The sequence below is a fragment of the Mobula birostris genome, chromosome 4 (assembly GCF_030028105.1).
Source record: "Mobula birostris isolate sMobBir1 chromosome 4, sMobBir1.hap1, whole genome shotgun sequence".
NCBI lineage: Eukaryota > Metazoa > Chordata > Chondrichthyes > Myliobatiformes > Myliobatidae > Mobula > Mobula birostris.
The window spans coordinates 162,916,770-162,943,876 of NC_092373.1; the positions used below are offsets into that span (position 1 = coordinate 162,916,770).

The 27,107-nt window shown below is 40.8% G+C and overlaps 1 protein-coding gene across 4 annotated transcripts in view; it reads right to left on the reverse strand.

Moving 5' to 3' along the window:
• Positions 1-27,107, reverse strand: part of wrn (WRN RecQ like helicase) — a 161,537-nt gene that overhangs the window by 111,961 nt on the left and 22,469 nt on the right. For 3 of the 4 annotated variants that reach the window (XM_072256372.1, XM_072256370.1, XM_072256373.1), the window contains 5 exons: positions 26,577-26,688; positions 22,027-22,459; positions 16,755-16,832; positions 5,421-5,556; positions 5,145-5,220 (listed from right to left, as the gene is read on the reverse strand). In XM_072256372.1, coding sequence (XP_072112473.1) covers positions 5,145-5,220; positions 5,421-5,556; positions 16,755-16,832; positions 22,027-22,459; positions 26,577-26,688 — 835 coding nt within the window. The remainder of the gene's footprint in view (positions 1-5,144; positions 5,221-5,420; positions 5,557-16,754; positions 16,833-22,026; positions 22,460-26,576; positions 26,689-27,107) is intronic. The other variant, XM_072256371.1, reaches the window with a different exon arrangement.

Genomic DNA, 27,107 nt, shown 5'->3' on the forward strand with positions numbered 1-27,107 from the left:
AGGGTGGAGGTTCTGAAGAGAGAATTTGGGGAGTTAGGTAGAAAGATGAAAATCAGGACTTCAAAAGTGGTAAGCCCTGATTATTGCCTGTGCCACATGGCACTGAGGGCAAGAATAGAAAATTTGGCAGATGAATACGTGGCTGAGGAACTGGCGCAGAGGGCAGGGCTTCAGATTTCTGAATTATTGGGATGCTTCTGGGGGAGGTATGTCAAAAGGAATGGGTTACATTTGAATGTGAGGGGGAAACAATATCCTTCCAGGCAGGTTTGCTAGAGCTGTTGGAGAGTGGGAACCAGAGTGATAGGGCTGAAGATGGGGTAGTTAGTATATAACCGGAGGCAATGGGTAGTGAAACTGTCAGGAAGGACAGGCGGATAATAGGGCAAAATTGACATCAGTAGGATATGTTGCAATGTAACATGGGGACAAATGGGAAATTACAGAATGCCTATGGGAAGGCTTTTTAGAGCAGTATGTGGTTGAGCGCACGAGGGGAAAGACTATTCTGGATTAGCTGTTGTGCAATGAACTGAATTTGGTTAGGGAGATTAAGGTAAAGAAACCCTTAGTAGGCAGTGATCATAATATGATGGACTTCACCCTGCAATTTCAGAGTGAGAAGCTAAAGTCAGATGTATCAGTATTACAGTGGAGTAATGGGAATTACAGAGGCATGAGAGAGGAGATATCCAAAGTTGTTTTGAAGGGGACACTAGCAGGGATGACAGCAGAACAGCAATAGCTGGAGCTTCTGGGAAAAATTCAGAAGATGCAGGATACATACATTCCAAAGAAGAAACAGCATTTTTAAAATAGAATACCATAACCATGGCTAACAAAGGAAATCGAAAATAAGATAAAAGTAAAAGCGAGGACATGTAATAGATTAAAAATTAATTGGTTAATTATAGGATTGAGAAGCTTTCAGTAAGCTACGTAATAACATTGAAGAGACTACCAAAAGTTTCTTTCAGATATATAAAGAGTACAAGAGAGGCAAGAGGAAATATCAGACTGCAGAAAATGACACTGGAGAGGCTGTAATGGGGTGAAATGGCAATGTATCTGTCCTCACTGTGGAAGACACCAGCAGTATGCCAGAAATTCAACAGTGTCAGGAGGCAGAAATGAGTGCAATTGTTATTACGAGGGAGAAGGTGCTTGGGAAGCTGAAAGGTCTGAAGTTGGATAAGTTATATAACCATATCACAATTACAGCACGGAAACAGGCCATCTCGGTCCTTCTAGTCCGTGCCGAATGCTTACTCTCACCTAGTCCCATCTACCTGCACTCAGCCCATAACCCTCCATTCCTTTCCTGTCCATATACCGATCCAATTTTTTTTTAAGTGACAAAATCGAACCTGCCTCTACCACTTCTACTGGAAACTCATTCCACACAGCTACCACTCTCTGAGTAAAGAAGTTCCTCCTCGTGTTACCCCTAAACTTTTGCCCTTTAACTTTCAACTCATGTCCTCGTTTGAATTTCCCCTACTCTCAATGGAAAAAAGCTATCCACGCCAACTCTATCTATCCCCCTCATAATTTTAAATACCTCTATCAAGTCCCCCCTCAACCTTCTACACTCCAAAGTGTAGAAGTGTAGTTACTCTCTGTAACTTAGGTGCTGAAACCCAGGTAACATTCTAGTAAATCTCCTCTGTACTCTCTCTATTTTGTTGACATCTTTCCTATAATTCAGTGACCAGAACTGCACACAATATTCCAAATTTGGCCTCACCAATGCCTTGTAGAATTTTAACATTACATCCCAACTCCTATACTCAATGCTCTGATTTATAAAAGCCAGCATACCAAAAGCTTTCTTCACCACCTTATCCACATGAGATTCCATCTTCAGGGAACTATGCACCATTATTCCTAGATCCCTCTGTTCTACTGCATTCCTCAATGCCCTACCATTTACCATGTATGTCCTATTTTGATTAGTCCTACCAAAATGTAGCACCTCACACTTATCAACATTAAACTCCATCTGCCGTCTTTCAGCTCACTCTTCTAACTGGCCTAAATCTCTCTGCAAGCTTTGAAAACCTACTTCATCATCCACAACTCCACCTATCTTAGTATCATCTGCATACTTACTAATCCAATTTACCACCCCATCATCCAGATCATTAATATATATGACAAACAACATTAGACCCAGTACAGATCCCTGAGGCACACCACTAGTCACCGGCCTCCAACCTGACTAACAGTTATCCACCACTACAGTCTGGCATCTCCCATCCAGCCACCGTTGAATCCATTTTACTACTCCAATATTAATACCTAACGATTGAACCTTCCTAACTAATCTTCCGTGTGGAACCTTGTCAAAGGCCTTACTGAAGTCCATAAAGACAACATCCACCGCTTTATCCTCATCAATTTTCCTAGTAACCTCATCAAAAAAATTCAATAAGATTTGTCAAACATGACCTTCCACGTACAAATCCATGTTGACTGTTCCTAATCAGACCCTGTCTATCCAGATAATTATATATACCATCTCTAAGAATACTTTCCATCAATTTACCCACCACTGATGTCAAACTTACAGGCCGATAATTGCTAGGTTTACTCTTAGAACCTTTTTTTAACAATGGAACCACATGAGCAATACGCCAATCCACCAGCACCATCTCCATTTCTAATGACATTTAAAATATTTCTGTCAGAGCCCCTGTTATTTCTGCACTAACTTCCTTCAAGGTCCTAGGGAATATCCTGTCAGGATCCGGAGACTTACCCACTTTCATATTCCTCAAGTTACTTGGACCAAATGCACTACACCCCAGGGTTCTGAAATTGGTGGCTGGGGAGATAGTGGAGACATTGGTAATGATCTTTGAAGAATCAACAGATTCTGGCATGGTTCCAGAGGACCGGAAAATTGCAAATATCACTCTAGTCTTCAAGAAGGGAGGAAGGCAGAAGAAAAGGATACTATTGGCTTGTTAATTTGACCTCAGTGATTGAGAAGGTGTTGGAGTTCATTGTTAAGATCGAGGTACATGGAGACACATGATAAAATAGGCCAAAGTCAGAATGGTTTACTTCTGACAAATCACACCTGACAAATCTGTTGGAATTCTTTAACGATGAGACAAAGGAGAACTGATGCATGTTGTGTACTTGGATTTTCAGAAGGCCTTTGACAAGGTGCCCCATGAGGATGATTAACAAGATAAGAGCCCATGGTGTTAAAGGAAAGATACTAGCATGGATAGAGGATTGGCTGATTGGTAGGAGGCAAACAGTGGGAATAAAGGGAGCCTTGTCTGGTTGGCTGCCGGAGATGAGTGGTGTTCCACAGCGGTCAGTATTGGGACCACTTCTTTTCACATCATAGCTCAATGACTTGAATGACAGAATTGATGTCTTTATGGTCATGTTTGCAGACAATATGAAGATAGGTGGAGAGGCAGGTAGTGTTGAGGAAGTAGAGAGACTGCAGAAGGATTTTGACATATTAAGAGAATGGGCAAAGAAGCAGCAGATGGAACACAGTGTCAGGAAGTGTATGATTATGCACTTTATGAAAAGGAACAAAGATACAGATAATTTTCTAAACAGTCCAAAGTGAATTAGGAGTCCTCGTGTCAGGATCCCCTAAAGGTTAACTTGCAGGTTGAGTCCATGGTGAGGACGGCAAATGCAATGTTAGTATTAATTTCGAGAGAACTGAAGCAAGTATGTAACGCTGAGACTTTATAAAGACTGCACTTGGAGTATTGTGAGCAGTTTGGGGCTCCTTATCTAAGAAAGGATGTGCTCACATCAGAGAAGATTCAGAGGAGGTTCACAAGATTAATTCCAGCAATGAAAGAGTTATCATATGAGAAGTGTTTGATGGCTCTGGGCCTAAACTTACTGGAATTTAGTTAAATGAGGGGGAAAATCTCATTGAAACCGTTTGAATGTTGAAAGGCCTAGACAGAATTCATATGGAGAGGATGTTACCTACAGTAAAGGAGTCTAGGACCAGAGGGTAGAGCCTCAGAAAAGAGGGGTGTCCTTTTAGTACAGAGATGAGGAGCAATTTCTTTAGCCAGAGGGTGGTGAATCTGTGGAATTCGTTGCCACAAGTGGCTGTGGAGGCCAGGTCATTGGGTGTGTGTTTAAGGCGCAGGGTGACAGGTTCTTTTTTTTTAGTAAGGGTGGGTAGTGTTACAGGGAGAATGCAGAATAGGGTTAAGAGGGAAAATAGATCAGCCACGATAAAATAACAGAACACTCAATGGGCCAAGTGGCTTAATTCTGCTCCCATCTTATATAGTCTTACATGATGCCATATCCAGGACTATGATCCAAATATATTAAATCTGGTTAGAAGTGCATTTTCAACAATTAATATGAGAATGGGTTGAAATAGGAAAAACAAAAGGTGACTGTTACCTTAACATGTAGTTGAGCAGGCTGCCAATGTAAAGAGCCCAATCACAAACAAGAGAAAATTTGCAGCTGCTGGAAATGAAACCACACACACAAAATGCTGGAGGAACTCAGCAGCCAGGCTGCATCTATGGAAAAGAGTATAGTCGACGTTTATTCATTTCCATAGATGCTGCATGATCTACTGAGTTCCTCCAGCATTTTGTGTGTGTTGCCAATATAAAGATACATGTTCATCACAGAGAGGAGCAATTTTGGAACATTTGATTGGAAAAAAATTACAGAAATACCACCATAAATCATACTAAAATATTCCCCAGACTGTAAAATAACCTGATGCAGATCCAAAGGACTTACATTTATGTTGCCTTTCAATCACAATTTGCTCCCCTAAGAGCATTTGGTTTGACCAAAGACAAAACAAGAAGCATAGAATTTAAATTAATTGAACTTATCTTGGTGGAATATTTTATTCATTATCCCTTTGCCAAGATGACTGAAAGTAGTTTATGTGTACATTTTACCAAAATTTTAAAAAGTTCTAATGTTACAAATCTGAAAAATAGAAAATCCTGGAAACACTCAGCAGGGCAAATAAGACACATGACAAGAGTAACAAAGTTAACCTTTCAGGCGATGTTAACTCTGCTCATCACAGACATTTCTATTCATATGTGCAAATTTCATGAAACTACAATATTGGCTCTCATCAAAAGTCTTGTAAATTTAAGACTTACGGTTTAAAATTAGAATGTCCAAAGTAAGTTTTCAGACATTTGATCTGTTTTGCATTTGGTTCTGGTATTGCAGCATCTAAATTGAACAAAAAGAGGTCAGTCATATAACTTAATACTTCCCAAAACTATTTTGATTGTAGAAGATGGTAGTTGTACTGTACATTTACTATAAGCCCTTATCTAAAAATATATTTAAATAGTTTCATGTTTTGATAAAAGTTGAAATATTGTTGGGAAATGCATTATGGAAAAACTAGCCTTTGTAACCAAATTTACCCCATTTCTCCTCTTCTTCCTTGATCCTTTCATCTCCCTCATCCTCCGCTCCAAAAGACTGCTCTGATGTAGTCTTGTCAAGTAAACTTAAGGATTCTTCAGAATCCATTTCAGAGCTGTCCAGATCTTGCAGTATCTATTAGATGACCAGAAAATGCAAACAATTCAATTTAATATTTCTTTCAAGTAATGATAAGTTCTGGTAAATTAATCTTCCCACAAATAGTCAGCATCAAAGCAGTAACTTGTAATTTAGCTCACTGCTTCTTTCAATGATATTAAAACATTTTTTAGTTTCGTAGGGTTTTCCGCAAGCATTAACACGATATGACAGCTCCATACAGAACTTGAGTGAAACTGAATATAATTCCTTTGCAAAACAAAATGAGCTGCTGAACAAACTCGGCAAGTCAGCCACCGTCTATGGAGGGAAATGAACAGTGAACACTTGGCTTTTTTGGCTGGACTTTTCCACATTCTAAATAGGACTAAAACAATTTAACACATATGTACTATCAGCTTATATTCTTGTTCAATAGATTTGTTTTAAGCTAGGGAGAGACTCAGACCTCATATTAAACAGGATTGTAATCCCACCAACATACAAGATGGCTGCAAAGATTCAATCTAAATTTCTTTTGTGTGCAGTTATTGCTAAACACATGAAAAAGGGGCTATTGGAACAGTGTTCATTAATAGGAAATATGAAATCGGACAACAGTCTTCCTGTGGTTCTTTACAAAAGCAACACTGCGCTCAAAACAGATTCAGTTTTGATGCCTTACCAAAGACACAAATAATAAGTTCCTGTAAAATTTTAGCACCATTGTGACAAGTTCCATAATGGGTGAAGCCACTAATTATGGCATCACCATTTAGATAAGTCCTTTATATTTTATTGTCGCCAAACAATTGGTACTAGAACATACAATCATCACAGCGATATTTGATTCTGCGCTTCCCACTCCCTGGATTACAAATATTAAATATTAAAAATATTAAAAATTGTTAAAATTATTAAATATTAAAATTTTAAATTATAAATCATAAATAAAAAATAGAAAAATGGGAAGTAAGGTAGTGCAAAAAAACCGAGAGGCAGGTCCGGATATTTGGAGGGTACGGCCCAGATCCGGGTCAGGATCCGTTCAGCAGTCTTATCACAGTTGGAAAGAAGATGTTCCCAAATCTGGCTGTACGAGTCCTCAAGCTCCTGAACCTTCTTCCGGAGGGAAGAGGGACAAAAAGTCTGTTGGCTGGGTGGGTCGTGTCCTTGATTATCCTGGCAGCACGCACTGCTCCGACAGCGTGCGGTGTAAGGTGAGTCCACAGACGGAAGATTGGTTTGTGTGATGTGCTGCGCTGCGTTCACGATCTTCTGCAGCTTCTTTCGGTCTTCCATACCAGGTTGTGATGCGTCCCAGAAGAATGCTCTCTACGGTGCATCTATAAAAATTAGTGAGGGTTTCAGGGGACAGGCCAAATCTCTTTAGTTTTCTTAGGAAGTAAAGGCGCTGGTGGGCCTTCTTGGCAGTGAACTCTGCTTGGTTGGACCAAGTCAGGTCACTTGTGATATTGACCCCGAGGAACTTAAAGCTTTTGACCTGTTCCACTTGCGTACCACCGAGGTAAATTGGGTCGTGCGGTCCGTTACTCCTTCTGAAGTCAACAACCAATTCCTTTGTCTTGCTGACGTTGAGGGATAGGTTATTGTCTTCGCACCATGCCACCAGGTTCCTAATTTCCTCTCTGTACTCAAACTCATCATTATCCGAGATACGGCCTATAATCGTTGTGTCATCAGCAAACTTATATATTGAGTTTGATGGAAACTTGGCTACACAATCATAGGTGTACAGTGAGTACAGCAGGGGGTTGCGTACACAGACTTGTGGGGCACCGGTGCTCAGAGTGATTGTAGAGGAGAGCGTGTCGCCTATTTTTACAGCCTGGGTCCTGTCTGTAAGGAAGCTGAAGATCCAGCTGCAGATCTGAGTGCTAAGGCTCAGGTTCCGGAGCTTAGGAATCAGTTTATTTGGAATGATGGTATTAAAGGCAGAGCTGTAGTCAATGAAAAGGAGCCTTACATATGCATCTTTATTCTCCAGGTGTTCTAAGGAGGAATGTAGGGCCAGAGAGATGGCATCTGCCGTTGACCTGTTGCTCTGGTAGATGAATTGCAAAGCGTCGAGGTTGACCGGTAGGCTGTGGTTGATGTGCGCCATAACCAATCTCTGAAGCACTTCATAGCAATTGATGTCAGAGCCACAGGTCGATAGTCATTCAGGCATGCCACCTTGCTCTTCTTCGGCACTGGGATTATCGTTGCCTTTTTAAAACACGAGGGGATCTTAGACTGAATCAAGGAGCAGTTAAAGATGTCAGCAAACACTCCAGCTAGCTCACTTGCACAGGCCCGGAGAACCCGTCCTGGGACGCCATCTGGGCCCGTCGCCTTCCTTGGGTTTATCTTCAGGAAGGCCCTTCTAACATCCTCCTCGGTGACGATGAATCTCGATGCCACCGGGTCCGGTTCATCCGGAGGGAGCGGGACGCTTCTCTTCTGTTCAAAACTTGCATAGAATACGTTAAGTTCATCAGGAAGAGAAGCGCCACAGTTATTGATATTCCCAGCCTTTTCTTTGTGCCCAGTGATCTCATTTAGACCCTGCCATAGTCTACTGGCATCCCTTTGGTTAGCCTGGGCTTCCAACTTGGCTCGATATTGCCTCTTGGCGCCCTTAATGGCTTTCCGGAGTTCACACCTGGATTCCGTGTAGCGACTGGTATCCTCGGACCTAAAAGCCGCAGCTCTAGCCTTTAAAAGGGACTTGACCTCATAATTCATCCAAGGTTTCCAGTTAGGGAATACCCGGATCGTCTTGTGAGACACACAGTCCTCCGCGCATTTCCAAATAAAGTCCGTGACAGCTCAGGCATACTCATCGAGGTTAGCTGCCGAGTCCTTGAATACTAACCAGTCCACCGATTCAAAGCAGTCACGGAGGACCTCATCAGTTTCCTCTGTCCAACGCGACCCTACTTTTGATACCATGATCTCCTGCTTCAGTTTCTGTTTGTAAGCTGGGAGGAGCAGTACGGCCAGACGGTCCGATTTTCCGAAGTGAGGTCGTGGGATGGAATGGTAGGCATCTTTGACTGCTGTGTAGCAGTGGTCAAGTATATTTGGGCCTTTAGTGGGGCAGGAGACATGTGGGTATAATTTTGGCAGCGCCTTTCTGAGACTGGCCTGGTTAAAGTCCCCAGCTGTAATGAGCAAAGCCTCCGGATACCTGGTCTCAAGTTCAATGATGTTGGCATACAGTATGTTCAGAGCACACTCCACATCCGCCTGGGGGGGGAATGTAGGCCACTGTCAGTATGACCGAGGTGAATTCCCATGGCAGATAGTAGGGATGACACTTCACCGGCAGGTGTTCCAGGTCCGGGCTGCAGGAGCCCGTCAGTGCCACTGCGTCCGAGCACCATGCAGTGTTGATCAGTAGGGAGACACCACCTCCCCTCGTCTTGCCCGAAGACGCCGTGCAGACCATCCGATGAATCAAAAATCCCTCCGGTTGGATGGGACAGGTGGGGGTGGCAGGGGAGAGCCAAGTCTCGGTGAAACAGAATACACAGCAGTTCTGCATCTCCCTGCAATAGGTGAGTCTCCCTTTAAGATCATCCACCTTGTTCTCTATGGCTTGCACATTAGCTAGTAGGATGGTGGGCATAGGGACCCTGAAGCCCCTCAGCTTCAATCTGACCAGCAGCCCAGCTCTTTTCCCAAGCTTCTTCGTAAGTAGTGCATCTTTCCAGGTTTCCATCGATGCAGTGTGTTGTTGTCAGCTCTTTGAGGTAGGTGGACGCGTCCCGTGGGAATCGATCGGCAGGTTGCGTTGTCGTGCGCTCCGGGCCGGGCCGAGTAACGGGGGAGGCTCCGCTGCCAGGGGCCCGGGCTGTCGATTGGGTTGGGCCCCGAAGCTGACACTTAATCCCAGAGGGCCAGGCTCCTGGCTGAAACAAGTCCGTAAACTGAGTCACGGTTGCGGAGGCCTCCGCTCCAGCCGAGCCTCAGGCTCGATTTCCGAGGTCAGCAGCGGAGGCCTCACTTCCGGCAGCTGTGGATGGCCACCAACGGGGCTTTATGGTGGTCACTCCAGGGAAGTGTCTGGGGCACCTCGAGGTCTCCGCCGTCACTTCTGTTTGGTCGTCTGCTCCAGAGAGGTGCTGGTCTGAATGGGCCGTGTGTTCAAGCGCTCTAGCATGGTAGCAGACCGCGGGTCTCCAGGAACGTGCTGGGCCTCGTTGGTCGGGTCCAGGTGCGGTCCGGAGTTTAAGAACCAGTTCTGGCGCGGTGGTCTCCTGCTGGGTCAGTAGCTTCGCCAGGGTGTTGTTGATCTTGATCTTGCTAAATTGGAGGTTTAGAAGGGTTTCTCGGGTATAGGATAGTGGAGAGGGTAGTTTGCTTGGGAGGGCACACGCAAAGTCGCCAGTTACTGGTGCCATCTTTAATTGAACTATATTAAAGGTCTAATAAAAATATGGAGCAGCGAGCTAGGTTTAACTAGCTCTAGAAGCCACAGGATATTTCTAATGATGTGTGCCACCACGTGATATATGTCTACAAAGCCAAATATGCAACCCTGCCACGACCTGTAACACTGTTACTGACTTTGTCCTTACACCAAAACATGACTGTAATTTGAACATCTGAAAAAGACATTTTTGTTTTTCTTAAACAAAATCTTAAGTATCCACACCTTTAGGGAACAACATTTACATTACTTGGGCAGTAGCATATAACTTCCATTACCTATAAAACACTTTAAAATGTCACCAACTTTTAAAGCTTTCAAATAATAAAACTATCATGGAAACACCAATTCAGGAAAAGAATGCACTTGCATTTCTATAAGGCAATAGCTCATAAACATTGATGAAATAAACTGCAGTCACTGAAACATGTGGAAAATATTAGTTTTGGGTCTCCATTTTTTGAAAGGACAATAAATTGTTTAGTATATGTTCACCAGAGAGAACAGGTTACAGATGTGAAGGCAGCTTTAAGATTCTGTGACTATTTCAACAAGATCAAGGTGGAATTTTTAAAAAACAATACTGTGAATACTATCTTGTATCATCTCAGCTCAATTGTTTAACCTTTGAAGATTTCAGTTTAGCTGACTGTCAAACAGTAGGACAAAGGACATAGATTTTGACAAATTCCATCTCGCCTAGACAGCTGAAGGCAAGATAACAGAAAAGGCATACTTTGAAATACTAAATAGCACAAAATTCATTCTACACTTTGTGAAACAAAACAGTATGACAATCTGCTACTACATCTAGAATGCAATTTTCAAACTACATTCTAGGCAAGAGGCATATATATGCTATCAAATGCTAACAGCTGTGCCATGTATTCAGTATTGGAATCATCACTCCTGACAAGGCCTTGATTTTAGATAGATAGATAGATACGTAGATATACTTTATTGATCCTGAGGGAAATTGGGTTTCGTTACAGCCGCACCAACCAAGAATAGAGCATAAATATAGCAACACAAAAGCCACAAACAATCAAACAACAAATGCAAACTATGCCAGATGGAAATAAGTCCAGGACCAGCCTGTTGGCTCAGGGTGTCTGACCCTTCACGGGAGGAGCTGCAAGTTCAATGGCCACAGGCAGGAACGACCTCCAGTGCCACCCAGTGTTGTATCTCGGTGGAATGTGGCCGAAGTCCAACAGTAAAAAGTTCAATATCCGGTCTACAAACACGTTCCTTGATCGTAATATGACCCGGATTGCACCATCTGTTGTTAACCAGAACAGTAAGCACCCAACTCCTTTACGCTTACCGCTCTCAGTGCATTTCCAGTCAGCCCGAACAGTCTGGAAGCCGTTCATTTGATTGGGTACGTCCTCGTGCAGCCCCGTTCCAGTGAAAGGCATAACACTGCACTCCCGAAATGTTCTCTTGACGCCTCACTTTAAATGTATTGAAACACTGACCTTCCCAATCACTGTGCTATCTTCCCTTTGAGCAACAACACTCTAAAGACAGCACTCCCTGATGTTAGTCTCATGTGCATATGTAATTAATCCTACATTTTTGATGGTCATGCCTTAAATTGCCTTGTCCCTGAGCTCAGAGAAGACTTAACTGTTTGGTCTTGGTGTTATCCTCCTATTCACAGTATCATCAACTTTGTACATTATACCCATTCTTGGCTTGCACCATACTACGAATCGACCTTTTTTCCTCTCTCTTCCTCCCTCTTCTTCCCAAAGTGGGTGCTTGTTTAAAAGGTTGTTAAATCCATTTTGTTTTTCCAGCTGTGACTTGAAATATTTAGTACAGGTTGACCAGCAATTTTCCAGAAATTTAACAATGGCTTGTAAGATAAGTGCAAGTACCAGTGGTGATGTCAAACATAAACATCAGTCCATATCAATCCAAGGGAAGAAAAAAATTGCAATTCGATGCAAACAGTGATCCAGTAAAGCAGAAGAGCATTGGAAAATCTGTGAGTGTTGGTAAGAGCACTGAGTATGATCAAGTGATGATTGCTTTTGCCGGCATTAGAGTGATGGAGTTGACTTTTCGGGCAGTATGATAATGAACCAAGCTAAGTTGTTCCATAAAGAACTTAAATTAGAACATGCACGTGACTATAGTGAAGGATGGCTTCAAAAGGTTTAAGCACCACCATGGAATTTCCATGCATAAAGTGTGTCAAGAACAATGGTCTGCAAATCATGAAGGAGCTACCGAGTATGTGGATGAACTTGCAAAGCTCATAGCTGACAAAAACCTCAGTACTGAGCAGATGTGTAATGCAGATGAAACTATGATATACACCTATGAAAGCATGAGCAACAGAAGATGAAGATCCCACAGGAATCAGAATCCGGTTTATAATGTGACATGAAATTAGTTAAATTAGCAGTAGTAGTTCAATGCAATACATTATCTAGCAGAGAGAAAAAAAAACATAATAATAATTAAACAAGTAAATCAATTACGTATTTTGAATAGATTTTTTAAAAAATACTGTATATTTTTTAAAAAGTGAGGTAGTGTCCAAAGTTTCAATGTCCATTTAGGAATCGGATGGCAGAGCTGTTCCTGAATCACTGAATGTGTGCCTTCAGGCTTCTGCACCTCCTACCTGATGGTAACAGTGATTAATAATCCTTTTTAAGCTTCTACAATCCATCTTTGCCATTATTATTGCTCTTCTAATCCAGCAAAAGTGTTAATCCGGCAAAGTTCAGGAACCAAGGTGCCGGAAAATCGGTGGTTAACCTGCATCCGCAAAGATTGAACCTGTATTAAAATTGAGTTTTATTAATTAAATAAAACTCAATTTTAATGAAGTCTGGTATTAATATTTATGGTCATACAGCACAGAAAAAGGTCCTTTGTCGTACCAGGTTCATGCTGACTGCCAAACACCGACTAGTGATGGTTAAACTACTGGATGATCATAAAAATCTATCTGGTTCATTAATGTCATTTAGGAAATAAATTTTCCATCCTTAATTGCCCTTCATGTAGCTCTAGACTCACATCAGTTTGATTGTTTCTTAACTATTCAGATATCTAGCAAAGCCACTTGATTAAAAGGAAATTTAGGATAGGCAACAAATGTAAGATTTGCCAGTGACTGGATAGTTTTTCAGTCACCTGATCTTTCTTAAAGAAAACATAAGAAATAGGAGTGTAAATAAAGCAATTTGCACCATTGAGTCTTCTTTACCATTCAAAAAGATCATGATCTTTAACCAAACTTCCATTCATCTTCCCTATATCTGTAAATATTGATTTTATTAATACCCAAAAATCTGCTCATCTTGGTTTTGAATGAAATCAATAACTGATTCCTCAGAGTTCTGTTAAGAAGAATACTGAAGATTTTCTCATTATTTTGGGGGATGATGCCATATTAAATCCAAACTACACTAATGGGTTTACCTGGCTACCCGTTCAACCAAAAACAACTGCAAAAACGCCCAGGGAAAATTAGTTCTGCATTGCAGTTACAGTTTGTGCATAGCTATTAAAGGGGAGCCATCTAGTGGGCACTTCAAATGAATCATTTTGAACTCTCTGAATTGTAATTTTTATCAAAAACATTTTTCTCTCAGCATACTTAAATAGCCTACTCTCAAGATAAATTACCAATTACTGAGATCTAAGAGTCAAAAGATTTTGGTTGTATAAGCTAACTATTAGTATTGTGTAAAGGCAGGCAACGAGCAGGTTTACAAATTTCACCAATACTGACAAATAGGACAATGCAACAAAACTGTGCTTCAACCATTTGTTTACTTTCTCTGACATTAATAATAATAAAACAATTTTTAATATACTAATGCAAGCAGAGAAGACACACAGAAAGACATAATGCTCCTATGTACATCAATATTTTGGACATTAAGAGGGTTGTGAACTTCAAGTTCACGGGAGTGAACATCACCAATAGCCTCTCCTGGTCCAACCACAATTCCTCGAGGCTAAAGAAATTTGGCATGTCCCTGTCAACCTTTACCAATTTTTGTTGATACACCATAAAAAGCATGCTATCTGGATGCATCACAGCTTGGTATGGCAACTGCCCTGCACATCATGGCAAGAAACAGCAGAGTTGTGGATACAGCTTAGTACATTTCGGAAACAAACCTCCAATCTATGGACTCTTTCTATACTTTTCGCTGCCTCAGTAATATAGCTAGCATCATCAAACACTCTACCCACCCTGGACATTCTCATTTTTCCCCCTCTACAATTGGGTAGAAGATACAAAAGCCTGAAAGCACATACCATCAGGTTCAAGGGAAGCTTTCATCCCACTGTTATAAGACTATTAAATCATTCTCTAGTATGATAACATGGATTCATTATCTCACAACCTACCTTTGTCATTATTTTGTTGCTCATTGTTTATCTGCACTGCACTTTTTCTACAGCTGTTACACTTTATTCTGCATTGTTGTTTTCCCTTGTCCTACCTCAATGGGGGGAGAAGATGGCAGTGCAATGGCAGCGCGCGCGGCCACTTCGATGACGAATATCTGTTATCTGTCAAGTAGGGGACCATGCACAATTCTGATTTGATGGAGACAGACATGACAGCACAATGGAACATCTGGAAAACTTCTGAAATGCCTGCTTCGCTGCCACTGCTACTGTGTGGTAACTGGAATCTCCAGAGCTGAAGGCCCCGAAATCCTCGGTTTTGCGTGTTTCAGCGGTCGGGGAGAGGTCGAAGGCGCTCAGCAGAGGATGGCGCTCGGGAGGCTGTATCGGAGAGACTGGTCGGAAGCTCGAAGTTTTTGGACGGATGGACTCAGTGTTGGCTGGGGTCGGCTGCTTCCAAGGTTTCGGCAAGTTGACGGTGCCTGGAGGTTTATGGCAGGGAGTTTCTCCCTTTTGCCGCCGTTACCGGGGACTCAGGAGTCAATCGACTCGGGACTTTGAGACTTTTTTTTACTGTGCGCATAGTCTGTTCTTTATCAAATTATGGTATTGCTTTGCACTGCTGTAACTGTAGGTTATAATTATGTGGTTCTGTCAGTGTTAGTCTTTGGTATGTCTTGCTTTCTGTGATATCACTCCGGAGAAACATTGTATCATTTCTTAATGCATGTATGCATTTCTAAATGACAATAAAAGAGGACTGAGTGTTCTCATAATCTAATACACTACGTTATGTTTTAAACAGTATGCAAGCCAAGCTTTCCACTGCATCTCAGTACATGTGACAATAAAAACCAAAGTCTAATTCATTGAAATTATAATGTATAAGAATGTAGGAGCAAATAGGTAAGTACAACATTTTGCTTGGACATTCAGTTTTTTTTGGTACTACCTAAAAAGGTAACTTCCTCTGTGTGGAGCTTGCCATTCTCTCCAAGACCTTCTCAGTTTCTTCCAGAAGCTCTAGTTTCCTCCCATATCACAAAGATGATAGATACATTGCCATAGTGTAAGTAAGAGAATCAAGGGCGAGCTCATGATCTTGAGAGAGAATAGATTAGGGTGAAATAATCGAGGAAATGGATTGCTCTGACAATCATGACTGCTGTTTTATCCTGAATGATACCAGATTTCTTAAGCACCACTGAAGTTGCAATCATCCAAGCAGAATATTTTCCCTCTTCCAGAAATAGGCCTTGTCCAGTTATCTAGAACTTGCTGCATGCAAGCAAAGCCCAAGTTGTGCATATGTAATGTGTTACCTAACCGGCAACAATGAATATCACTTGAGTCAGGTTATATAAAAAACAACCAAACATAAACAATAAAAAACAAACGAAAACCTTAACCGGAAGTTAACCGCTATGCGGCCGTTCAACAAATCGTCACTCAGTACTACTGATTCTTACAGCAATAAATGCGAAAACAGTTCTTAAAGCGGTAAAGTCAAATACAGTTCTTAAAATGGTAAATTTGAAAGTCCAACAGATTTATACATTCAATTGTGAGAGACTTCTCTGGAGAAGGATTTCTTCATAGACGCGACTTTCCTGCTGGTTCTGTCCAAAGGATTCACGATGAAGGAAATAGACAGCTTAAAACAACTGACCTTAATTTCTAGAGAGCACCTTTCATGAACTTCCTTGCTCTTTTGGCAAGAGTTATCTCGATGCAGGTTGCTACTTCTTCAACGAATACTCAATAAGGTCGATCCTTTACTAAACTGCCGAACATTCCCGACTTCTCTTAATCCTTCATATCCTGTACTTCGATAAAGTCTTCACTCTCCAATACTACTGAAAAAAGGTACATCAACAAATCTAGCAAAAATTGCCAGTCCAGCACTACTGTACCTTGCAACAGAACGTAACACTCCGTTTTAAAAATGAAACTGCGTCATTAAAAAAAATACGCAACAGAAACGGAGACAAGGACGAACGTTCTAGCTGGAAAACTAAAAAACTAAAACTAACTGAATCATCTGAGGTCTTCCCTTATATACCCGTGGTGAACATGTCATCACATGACCTCACATCGGTGGGAAAATTATATCAGGTGACCTCCAAAAGACCATTACATCATTCTCACAAGAAAGTCACAAGGTAGGTAACAAATGTTTATTTCCAATCTTGAAGAAACATCTCCACTTTTAAACCTATAGTGAAAGGTCTATGAAGCAGCAAAGATGACTTGATGCAAGGCATTACCCCCTATTATCTCTTGCCACAATATTCAGTTTCTATGCAAATACTGTCAAAATTGAATCAAACCAGATCTAAATCGTTGAATTTGGCCAAACAAACTGAAGTTTGCCATTAAATTTTATAAGCTAAATCAACCTTACTTTGGCCATCTCATTCTCCAGCTCCTCGTCACTTTCAATCACACAAGAAAGATCTGCTTCTTCATCCACTTTAGGAGCCTAAAATAGTACAGACAAAAATGTTATCATTATGACCTGAAAACAAAGTGCAATCATCCACATGAAGAAAGAGATCACAGAAAAATGGACAAACAAAGCCATGGAGCTATCCAAAAATAAAACTGAGAATTTTGTTTAACAAAAGTCAGTATGGGATAGTAATCAAAGAGTAAAGGAACAACATTGAAGGTCCAAGTATTTTAAAATCTGAAGTTCATAATGCAATAAATAAGATGAAGAAAGGAAAGGCAACAGGTCCCGATGAATTATCGCCCTTGAAGATTATGGAATAGAAAAACCTACTGATTTAATCAATGACATTTATGAGACTGGAATAATACCAGAAGAGATGAAAAAAATCAGTATTTATCACTCTTCCTAAGAAACCTGCAGCAATAGAATGTGAATTACATAGGACCATAAGTTTAATGAGTCATATTACCAAGATACTTCTAAGAATTTTGATGACAAGAGCTAAAGGTAAGTTACCAGCTGGAATAGGTAAAGAACAATGTGGTTTTGTGAAAGACAAAGGTACAGGACACAATATTGACGTTAAGGATACTATCAGAATGAGCTATTCAAGTGCAAAAAGATTTGTTTGTTTTATCGACTAAACAAAAGCATTTGATAAAGTGAAGCACAATAAGTTATTTGAACTATTACAGAAAACTAGATCTAGATTCAAAAGACCTCCACCTAATCAGAAATCTGTACTGGGGACAAACTGCTGCTGTATAAGAATAGATGGAGAAGTGAGTCAGTTTACGAAAATCAAGAGAGGCGCAAGACAAGGGTGTGTTTTCTCCCCTGATTTATTTAATGTGTACAGTGAAACAATATTACAAAAAATAAGAGACATCTTGGGAATCAAAGTTGGTGGTGAAAACATCAATAATTTCAGATATGCAGATGACACTGTGTTAATTGCAAGTATGGAGGAAGAACTACAGAAATTAATTGATATGGTTGTTGAAGAAAGTGCAAAAATAGGTCTATGAATTGCAAAAAGACAGAATGTATGGTGATATCCAAAAAGAAGGAGAATCCTATCTGCAGGCTGAGAATAAACGGGGAAGACATAAAACAAGTACAGTACTTTTGCTACTTAGGAAGCTGGGTGACATCAGATGGCAGGTGTGACATGGACATCAAAAGAGGAATAGGATGGCAAAAGACACCTCTACGAGAATGAAGAGTATACTGACTAATACTAAACTAGGCATGACAACCCGCCTCAGAGTACTGAAATGTTACATTTATCTAGTTATGTTATATGGCTCAGAATGTTGGACAATATCTAGTAACATGAGGAAACAAATTGAAGCAGCAGAGATGTGGTTTTTAAGGAGGATGCAAAGAATATCATGAACGAAACAAATATCTAACGAGGATATCATGAACAGAGCAAACACAAAAAGTGAAATAATGTATGAGATCATGAAAAGGCAATGTAACTTCATCGGGCATGTGAGTAGGAAAGAGGAGTTAGAATGCACAGTAATTATGGGGAAGATTGAAGGGAAGAAAGCAATTGGAAGACAAAGGCAAATGATGATGGAGACAGCAGCCAGAAAACTGGAAATGATTATCAATGAATTGATCCATTTGACCCGAAACAGGAGTGTGTGGGCCATGGCAGTCAAAGCTCAAACTGGGCACAGCACCTGAAGATGATGAAAGGAACAACTAAAATTTGATGTCGAGTTAGACACAAAGAGCAAATTTTAAATTACCTCAAGTATAAGGATGGTGGGCACAGGAGTTCACGTAGGCGTACTAGAACAATCAGCAACAAAAGCATGGGTGCAGGCATCGACAGCAGATCAACAGAGGCATAAATGGAGTCAAGCAATGACAGAAGTGAAAATGGATAATGGTGTAGAATGTGGCTGGAACGCCATCTTATGGTCAAATATGACAAGAACCCAGGAAAGTCAAGTTCTGCCCCAGTCAGTTGATGCAAATCAAGAAGAAAACAGATACTTTGTTGCTGCTGTGCACAAAAAAAATAAGCAGGTGGGCAAAAGCAAAGTATCTGGAAAATAATATTGACAAGTAATATGTCAGCCTTTATGACAAAAAGCTTGGGAATCAGAAGAAATTAGTGCAGTGTATACATTTGTTTTCTTAGCCACAGTAGGATGTACATGCCTTAGAGGAAGGCAATGGAGGTTCAGTGAACCCTAAAGTGAAGCATTAACAATAAGACGTCAGATTATGAGTTCCCAGGATGCTGTTTTCCTCTCCAGGACATTAGAGATGTCCTCCTCCTTTAAAGAATGGGGTTTCCCTTCCTCCACCATTGATGCTGCCTTTACCCCTATCTCCTCCATTTCCTGAACACCCATGCTCACCACATCTTTCCACTGCATTAAGTGATAGTTTCTCATCGTTACCTACCGCCCATAAGCTTCCGCATCCAACACATCATTCTCCGCAACTTCTGCAATCTCCAAAGAGATCCTACCACCAAACACATCTTTACCTTCCCCCCTCCCTCTGCTCTCCAAAGGGATAGCTCCCTCCATGATTCCTTGTCTATTCGTCCCTCCCAGCACTTATCCCTGCAAGCGACCAAAGTACTACACCTGCCCATTCACCTCCTCCCTTCATTTCCATTCAGGGCCCAAGCAGCCCTTCCAGGTGAGGCAATACTTCACCTGCGCATCTGCTGGGGTAATTTATTGTGTCTGGTGCTCCTGATGCGGCCTCCTCTACATTGATGAGACCCATCGTTAATTAGGGGGACCACTTCGTTGAGCACCTCTGCTCCATCCGCCAAAAGCTGAACTTCCTGGTGGGCAAACATTTTAATTTCAATTCCTATTCCCATTCTAACATGTCAGTCCATGGCCTCCTCTTGTGCCCAGAAGAGCCCACCCTCAGGGTGGAGAAGTGGCACTTCAGTCTAGGTACCTTCCACCTGATGGCATGGATATTGATTTCTGCTTCTGCCCTCCTCCCCGCCCCCTTCAATTCCCCACTCTGGCCTCTTACCTCTTTTCACCTGCCTATCAGTTCCCCCTGGATCCGTCCCTCCTTCCCTTTCTCCTATGGCCATCTTCCTCTCCTATTAGATTCCTTCCTCTCCAGCCCTTTACCTTTCCTACCTACCTGGCTTCACCTATCACCTTCTAGCTATCCTGCTTCCCCTCTTCCCACCTTTTTATTCTGGGATCTGCCCCCTTCCTTTCAAGTACTGAAGAAAGGTCTCAGCCTGAAACGTTGACTCTTTATTTATTTCCATAGATGCTGCCTAACTTACTGAGTTCCTCCAGAATTTTGTTTGTGTTACTTCAAATTAGGAGTTATTCAAGCTTGAAAGAATAGGAGATAATGTCATTGAAAGATGTAAGATTATAAAACGCCTGAGTTTTTTTTCCTCTATATTTGCAGAATTTGTCTCCTTTTGCACATTGGTTGTTTGCCAGTCTTTGTAGTTTTTCACTGAATCTATTATATTTCTTTGTTCAACTGCAAATACCTGCAGGAAAACGAATCTCTGGGTAGTCTGTGGTGATACACATGAACTTTGATAATAAATTTACTTTGAATTTTGATTTTTAAAAAAATAAAGTACATAACCTATGGTGATAGTCTTAACACAAAGGTTGGACAAGGAGAAATATCTTCACTCAATTCTCTTCACCAGAGGTTGGTAATGATCAGTTCTTGAGCAAGATAAGCATTGGAATTGAAATATTTTTGGACATTAAGGGATGTGGAAATAAGTTTGAAAATTAGACATGATATTAAATACTGGAATATTCTTGAATGACATTTGTTACACTCTGCTCAACCTTTCAATCATTCCATATTCTATACTCTATAGGGAGGGCTTACTACTGACCCTGTGGAAGTACAGGTGCACTTGTGACTTTCTGCAAAAGTCAGAAAAATATCTATCAGCATTTCCCAATCTATCTTTGTATACTTGAAGCTTAAAACTCATAGAATGCATCAAACATTTTGAGGACACCAAGCCTGAATTAACCATTTAACTGACAGTGGAAAATAGACCCTTTAAGTGTCCATGATAAGGATTGTTCCTGCCGAACATATTATCAAAACTGAATCCTACTAGATCATAGGATCATTCATAGCAAGGCTATGAAACAAGAATTAAGACTGAAAGGAATGGAAAATGATAAATGGCTGTTTTTTGAAATGGATGACCATAGAGGGAATGGGAATTGATGTGAATGCAAGAAGAATAAAAAATGGGATTAATATAGCATTCCCATAAATGGGGGCTGATGGTTGATGCATGCAAGGGACCTGTTTCTATACTGTATTTTTTTATGACTCTAACTATACAAAAGAAAACACAAAGGAACATTTGAAAGCTATGAAATGTAGAGCTGTAGGAAATGCCCAGGAGATCAAGCGATATTTCCATAGAGTGAAATTGGAGTTACTATTACAGGAGGATTAACCTGCAGTGAAACAGACTAGCTGCAAACAAAGAAAGCTAGTTACCAAGAAATTGTTGAGATTGATTGAACCTGAAAGGCTGCAATATAACCATGAGGTGATGTTCCTCAAGCTTATGGTGGGTTTTGTTATAATGGTGCGAGAGGGCACAGTATAAGGCAAGTAGAATGGACGTGGGTTAGAGATTTACAGCATCTGCAATTTTTAATATTCACCACCAAAGCCAACTTGTGTGCTCCCCACATGGCTTTTTCCATATGTGCATTTTCTTGTCATTCCAGCTGTTTGAACACCTCATATCTTACTTTAGTTGTATTACTTCTTCACCCACTGATATGTTAAAGCCATAACATGGAATTCACTCAGTTTAATTCAGTCTCCTAACTAAAGTACCCTATTAATATTGGATGGTGATACTTGTATATACTGGCAGTAACATCAAATAATGTAATAAAACTTAAAAGCTTGAATTGCACATTGGTAATTTGTGCTTTAATCCTGCAGATCCATTACCTATCCTCTACTTAACATTTAATTTCTTCTCACCAAATGTCAATTTTTGACAACATTGCTCTTTCCATCTTGCTCAGTTATCACTTCACTCAACGATGTACTCTTAGCTTATGCCAGCATTTACTACATTAAGACATTTTAAATAATTTATTGTATTTTGATTTTAGATAATACTTTGTATAGCATTTTATTGCATTAGAACAACAGAAGTTGTAAGAGAAGATACTCAAATATTATATTTTACCTTATTTGGCAAAGAAGAAATATTATTCAGTGCATCTTCCTCTTGTGCCTGACGTTCTAACATCTGAATCTCATATTCTGTTATGTCCAAAGACATCAGGTAATCCTCACATTTATTTTGATTGTCTTCTGGATCATTTTGGTCAGTTGTTCGGTTCTTCATGTTTTGTATGCGGTCTGCACCGCTGTTATATGGATCTAAAGGCACATCAGTCAAGTGACACTCTGGGTCTGGTTCTTGACAACTCTGGTTTGTCATTTCAGCCGCTTCCAAACTATTTTCTGAAATATTATTTTCTCCCTCATTGCCCCTAAGCAATTTAATTTCTGCTTCATTCCCTGGTCGCACACCAATTCCAGATGTTGTTTCAGTCAAAATCTTCCGCAAATCAGAAACATTTTCAGAAATGACGTTCAAGATATCTGTAGCTCTACTAAAGAAATCCAAGTATGAAGCACGTAGTAGACCAATCTCAAAAGAACAAGTAAATACGAATAAAAGTGTAACCTATATGCTTTTAAACAATATACAAGTACATCTGCATGCACGTATTCCTTATTGGATGATCTTATCAGAAAAGTGCCTCTTCCTTCTAACAAACAGAGGACAAAGTTTATTCCAAATGACTGTTCCTTGGGTAATCTTAAATGGATTGAATATCCTCAGATAAGTAATTTCTCGCAAACCCAAAATACCCTTAAAAATGGAAAATGCAAATGCATTGCTTACAAGCTGTAATCGGACCTCTGAATTCTGACCACAGGCTTCCCACTGAATGATATGATCATTCATGTGTAGCTAGAGTTAATATGGCCAATTTGATATGGGAACGGAACAAGGCTATTGACTGGACAGTAATGGATTTCAAAGCAGCAGCTTTAAAAACAGTTCCCCTAAAAAATAAGTTTTTGCCTGCTTTATTTCCCTTGAACTATATCTAAAAGAATTCTCAAAGTGATCAATGAATTCAAATAATCTGCTTTTTCACTGTATTTACTGTGTTGTACTTTCATTGTTACTATGTTGCATATCGTTTGCTCCATAAATGTTGACATACTTTTACATAATTGTCATAAAATCCACACATCAGTTTAAATATTAGATCAGGGGTCCCCAACCTTTTTTGCACCGTGGACCGGTTTAATATTGACAATATTCTTGCAGACCGGCGGACCGAGGGGGGGGGGGGTGTTCAAGTAGGGTTGCCAACTTTGTCACTCCCAAATAAGGGACAAAAGTAGCAGTCAAATACGGGACACTTGTGTTTACCCCGAGAAACACTACCATGACCATGAAGCCTTGCACGGGCACCTGTGTGCACATGCGTGTACGTGCCGATTTTTTTCTACAAATCGGTTTTGGCTTAATCTTCCCGATCCTGTTAAGTGAAACTACACTGTACATCCATTATTTCTACTTTATATAGGCTGTGTATTTATCGTATCATTCCTGCTTTTACTATATGTTAGTGTTATTTTAGGTTTTATGTGTTATTTGGTATGATTTGGTAGGTTATTTTTTGGGTCTGGGAACACTCAAAAATTTTTCCCATATAAATTAATGGCAATTGCTTCTTCGCTTTACGCCATTTCGGCTTACGAACAGTTTCATAGGAACACTCTACCTTAGCGGGGGAAATATGGGACAAGGGTGGTCCCGTATGGGACAAACCAATTTAGCCCAATATACAGGATGTCCTGGCTAATACGGGACAGTTGGCAACCCTATGTACAAGTTCCAACAGTGCATGACAGGGAATGAGGAAAGGTGCAGCTGACTCATATCGTTTCATATCATCAAATCATATCCTTTCTTTGCGGCCCGGTAGCACATGCTTTGCGACCCAGTGGTTGGGGACCACTGTAATAGATAACCAAACCACCATTTGCTAAAAAAAAAAGACAACAGCCTGATACTTAGAAAAATAACAAGCACAATTAGAAAAGCAAATTAAGTCGGGCAAAAACACTGCTACACTCAGCAGGTCAAGCAGTATCTGAAACAAATCTGACCCTTCATCAAAATTAGAAAAGTGAAAACATGCTTACGTTCAGAATCAGAATCAACTTTAATATCACTGCACATATGTCAGGAACTTGAAACTACTCATCCTTTCCACTGCTGATCCCTCCACAAAAACTAGTGTCTGTTCCCTCGACTTCCCCTTTCTGAAGTCAACAATTAATCCCTTGGATTTACTGACGTTGAGTGCAAGGTTCTTGTCGCAACACCATTCAACCAACTGAAAAAAATCTCACATCTGTACACCTCTGCATCACCATCTGAAATTCTGCCAGCAACAGTTGTGTCATCAGCAAATATATAGATGCTGCTTGAATTATGCCTAGCCACGCAGTCACCGGTGTAGAGAGAGTAAAGCTGTGGGCTAATCATGCATTCTTGAGGTGCGACAGTATCGATCAGCTGCAAAGAGGAGATGTTATTTCTGATCCACACTGGTATCAGAAGGTGGTACAGAGGACCAGGTTTTGGAGCTTGTTGATTAGTACTGAGAATATGATTGTGCTGAATGCTGAGGTGTAATCAATAAACAGCAACCTGACATAGGCATTGCTATTGTCCAGGTGATCCAAAGCAGAGTGGAGATCCAGTGAGATTGCATCTCCTGTAGACTTATTGTGGTGAAAGGCAAACTGCAGCAGGTCCAGGTCTTAGCTAGGCACGAATTGATTCTGGCCACGACAAACCTCTCAAAACACTTCATTACAGTAGATATGAGTGCAATTCAGTGATAGTCATTGAAGAAGCTCACCCTGTTCTTCTTGGGCACTGGTATGATCGTCACCCTTTTGAAGCACGTGGGAACCTCCAACTGCAGTAGTGAGAGATTGAAGATGTCCTTGAACACTCCCGCCAGTTGGTTGGCACAGGTTTTCAGTGCCCTACCAGGTAGGCTACCAGTGCCTGACGGCCTTGCAAGAGCTCACCCTCCTCAGAGATGTCCTAACATTAGCCTCTGAGACAAAGATCACAGGGTCACCCAATTCTGCAGGGATTTCCACAGGCATAGTTTTATTCTCCCTTTCAAAAGATGCATAAAAAGGGTGAGCTCATCTGGGGGTGAAGCATTACAGCCATTCATGATACTAGGTTTCACCTTCTAGGTAGTAGTGGCCCGCAAACCCTTCCAGAGCTGATGTGCATCTAACTTCAATCAGAATTGTTTTTTTTTTTACTTTTAAAGTGCCTTCTGTAGGATATACCTGGAGTTCTTGTATAGTTCTAGATCACCAGTCTTGAAAGCTGCAGATCTAGCTCTCAGCAGACTACGAATTATACACTCATCCACACAGGTCCTGATGAAGACTGTGACAACAGTGATGTATTCATTCTGATTCAACGATGAATTCCTTGAGTATTGCCCAGTCCACAAACTCAAAGTTCCTTTACCTTCTTTGACCATACTTTCTTGGTCCTCATCACTGGTGCTGCAGTCTTTAGTCTCTGCTGATATAGTGGGAGAATTACAACCAAGTAATCAGACATCCCAAAATGTGGACATAGGATGCAACAGCAAGTCTTCTTGAAGGTGTTATAACAGTGGTTACGAGTGTTGGCTCTTCTGGTTCTACAGGAGATATAGTTCAGAGACCTCTTCAAACTGGCCCAGTTAAAGTACACAGCAATGTCAGGGAAGGCATTAGGGTGGCTGTTTGACTGCTGATCACAGTGCTCAGCTCCTCTAGTGCTGCCTGATGTTGGTCTGAAGTGGAATGTACAGCACTACCGGGAAGACGGCAGAAAATTCCCTCCGCAGAAAAAAGTGGACGACGTTTGACCGTGAAATTTTCCAAGTCAGATGAGCAGGATTGAGACAAAACTGCCACTTTGTCCACCACGGTGAGTTAATAACAAAGTATACTCCACTACCTCTACCTTTAAGAGACTGAGCTGCCCTGTCTTTGCGGAGAATGGTGAAGCAATCGGACTACAGCGCTGCGTCCAAAATGGCAGAAGCATGAAGCAAAGTACAGAGCAATCTCTGATGTCCCACTGGTACTGCAGTTGGGAAAACGTGGAGAGCAAAAGGCAATTCTTGTGGTATGATGGGGACTAAGGTTGTCCATGTGACAGCCTGGACAACCTTACTTTTGATGCCAGAATTAGACAAGAGTAATGAGCAAGGGAAGTTGCTTTAACTGTGAAGTTCAGAACTGTTACTAAAATTCTGAAACAAAAGTGCTGGAACTATGAAGCAACTCAAAAAGCTAAATCAATGTTACAGGTAACCTTAACCAGATCTGGCCAACCTTGGTCTCTTACTTCTCCGCAAAGATTCCCTTTCTTCCCTCCACATATGAACATTCCTGAAATTTGCAGCTTGTTTTCTCACTTTTAAAATTCTGGTAAAAGGTCTTTGGCCTAAAGTGATGACCCTGTTTCTTACTCTGCACTGATGCAGCTTGAACTGCTGAGTGGTTCTCGTAGGGTTTTACTTTTCCTTTCAGATGTCCAGCATATTTTGGTTTCAATTTTATACAAAAAAATGACACTAACATATCATTATTCAGTACCTATACATCACTAACCTATGCATGCCACTAATGTGGGAATCAGGAACCATCTGTGCTAAATGTTGCATCTCACGGGCAATAGAGATCAGATTAGACCTTAAAAAAAGAGTTGGGAGCAACTTCTGGTCTGGAAGATAGAAAAGAAAGAAATTATCACCTGGAAAAAATATTGCAGAAAGTGTATTTATTTATCAAATAACAGCCACATCAGGTACAGAGTTCATCCTAATCTAACACTAAACACATGATCTCACAACCACTCAAGCAAATGTTGTGTGACATCACGGTTAACTATGAAAAAGGTAAATATAAATCATCAATAAATTCATGAGACAGGATCATGGAAGATAACCTATCAATAAACAGAAAAAAAAATAAATTAATATTAATGCTATATGTGCATTAGACTTTTTACACTATTCTAATCAAAATTCATTGAACTGTGCAACACACAGCTATTAATAATGGTAATCACAAAGGAGTTGAAAAACAAGCCTGATTGAAGGAGAAACCATAAAGTCTTCCCAGGAGTAAAAGAACTCAGCA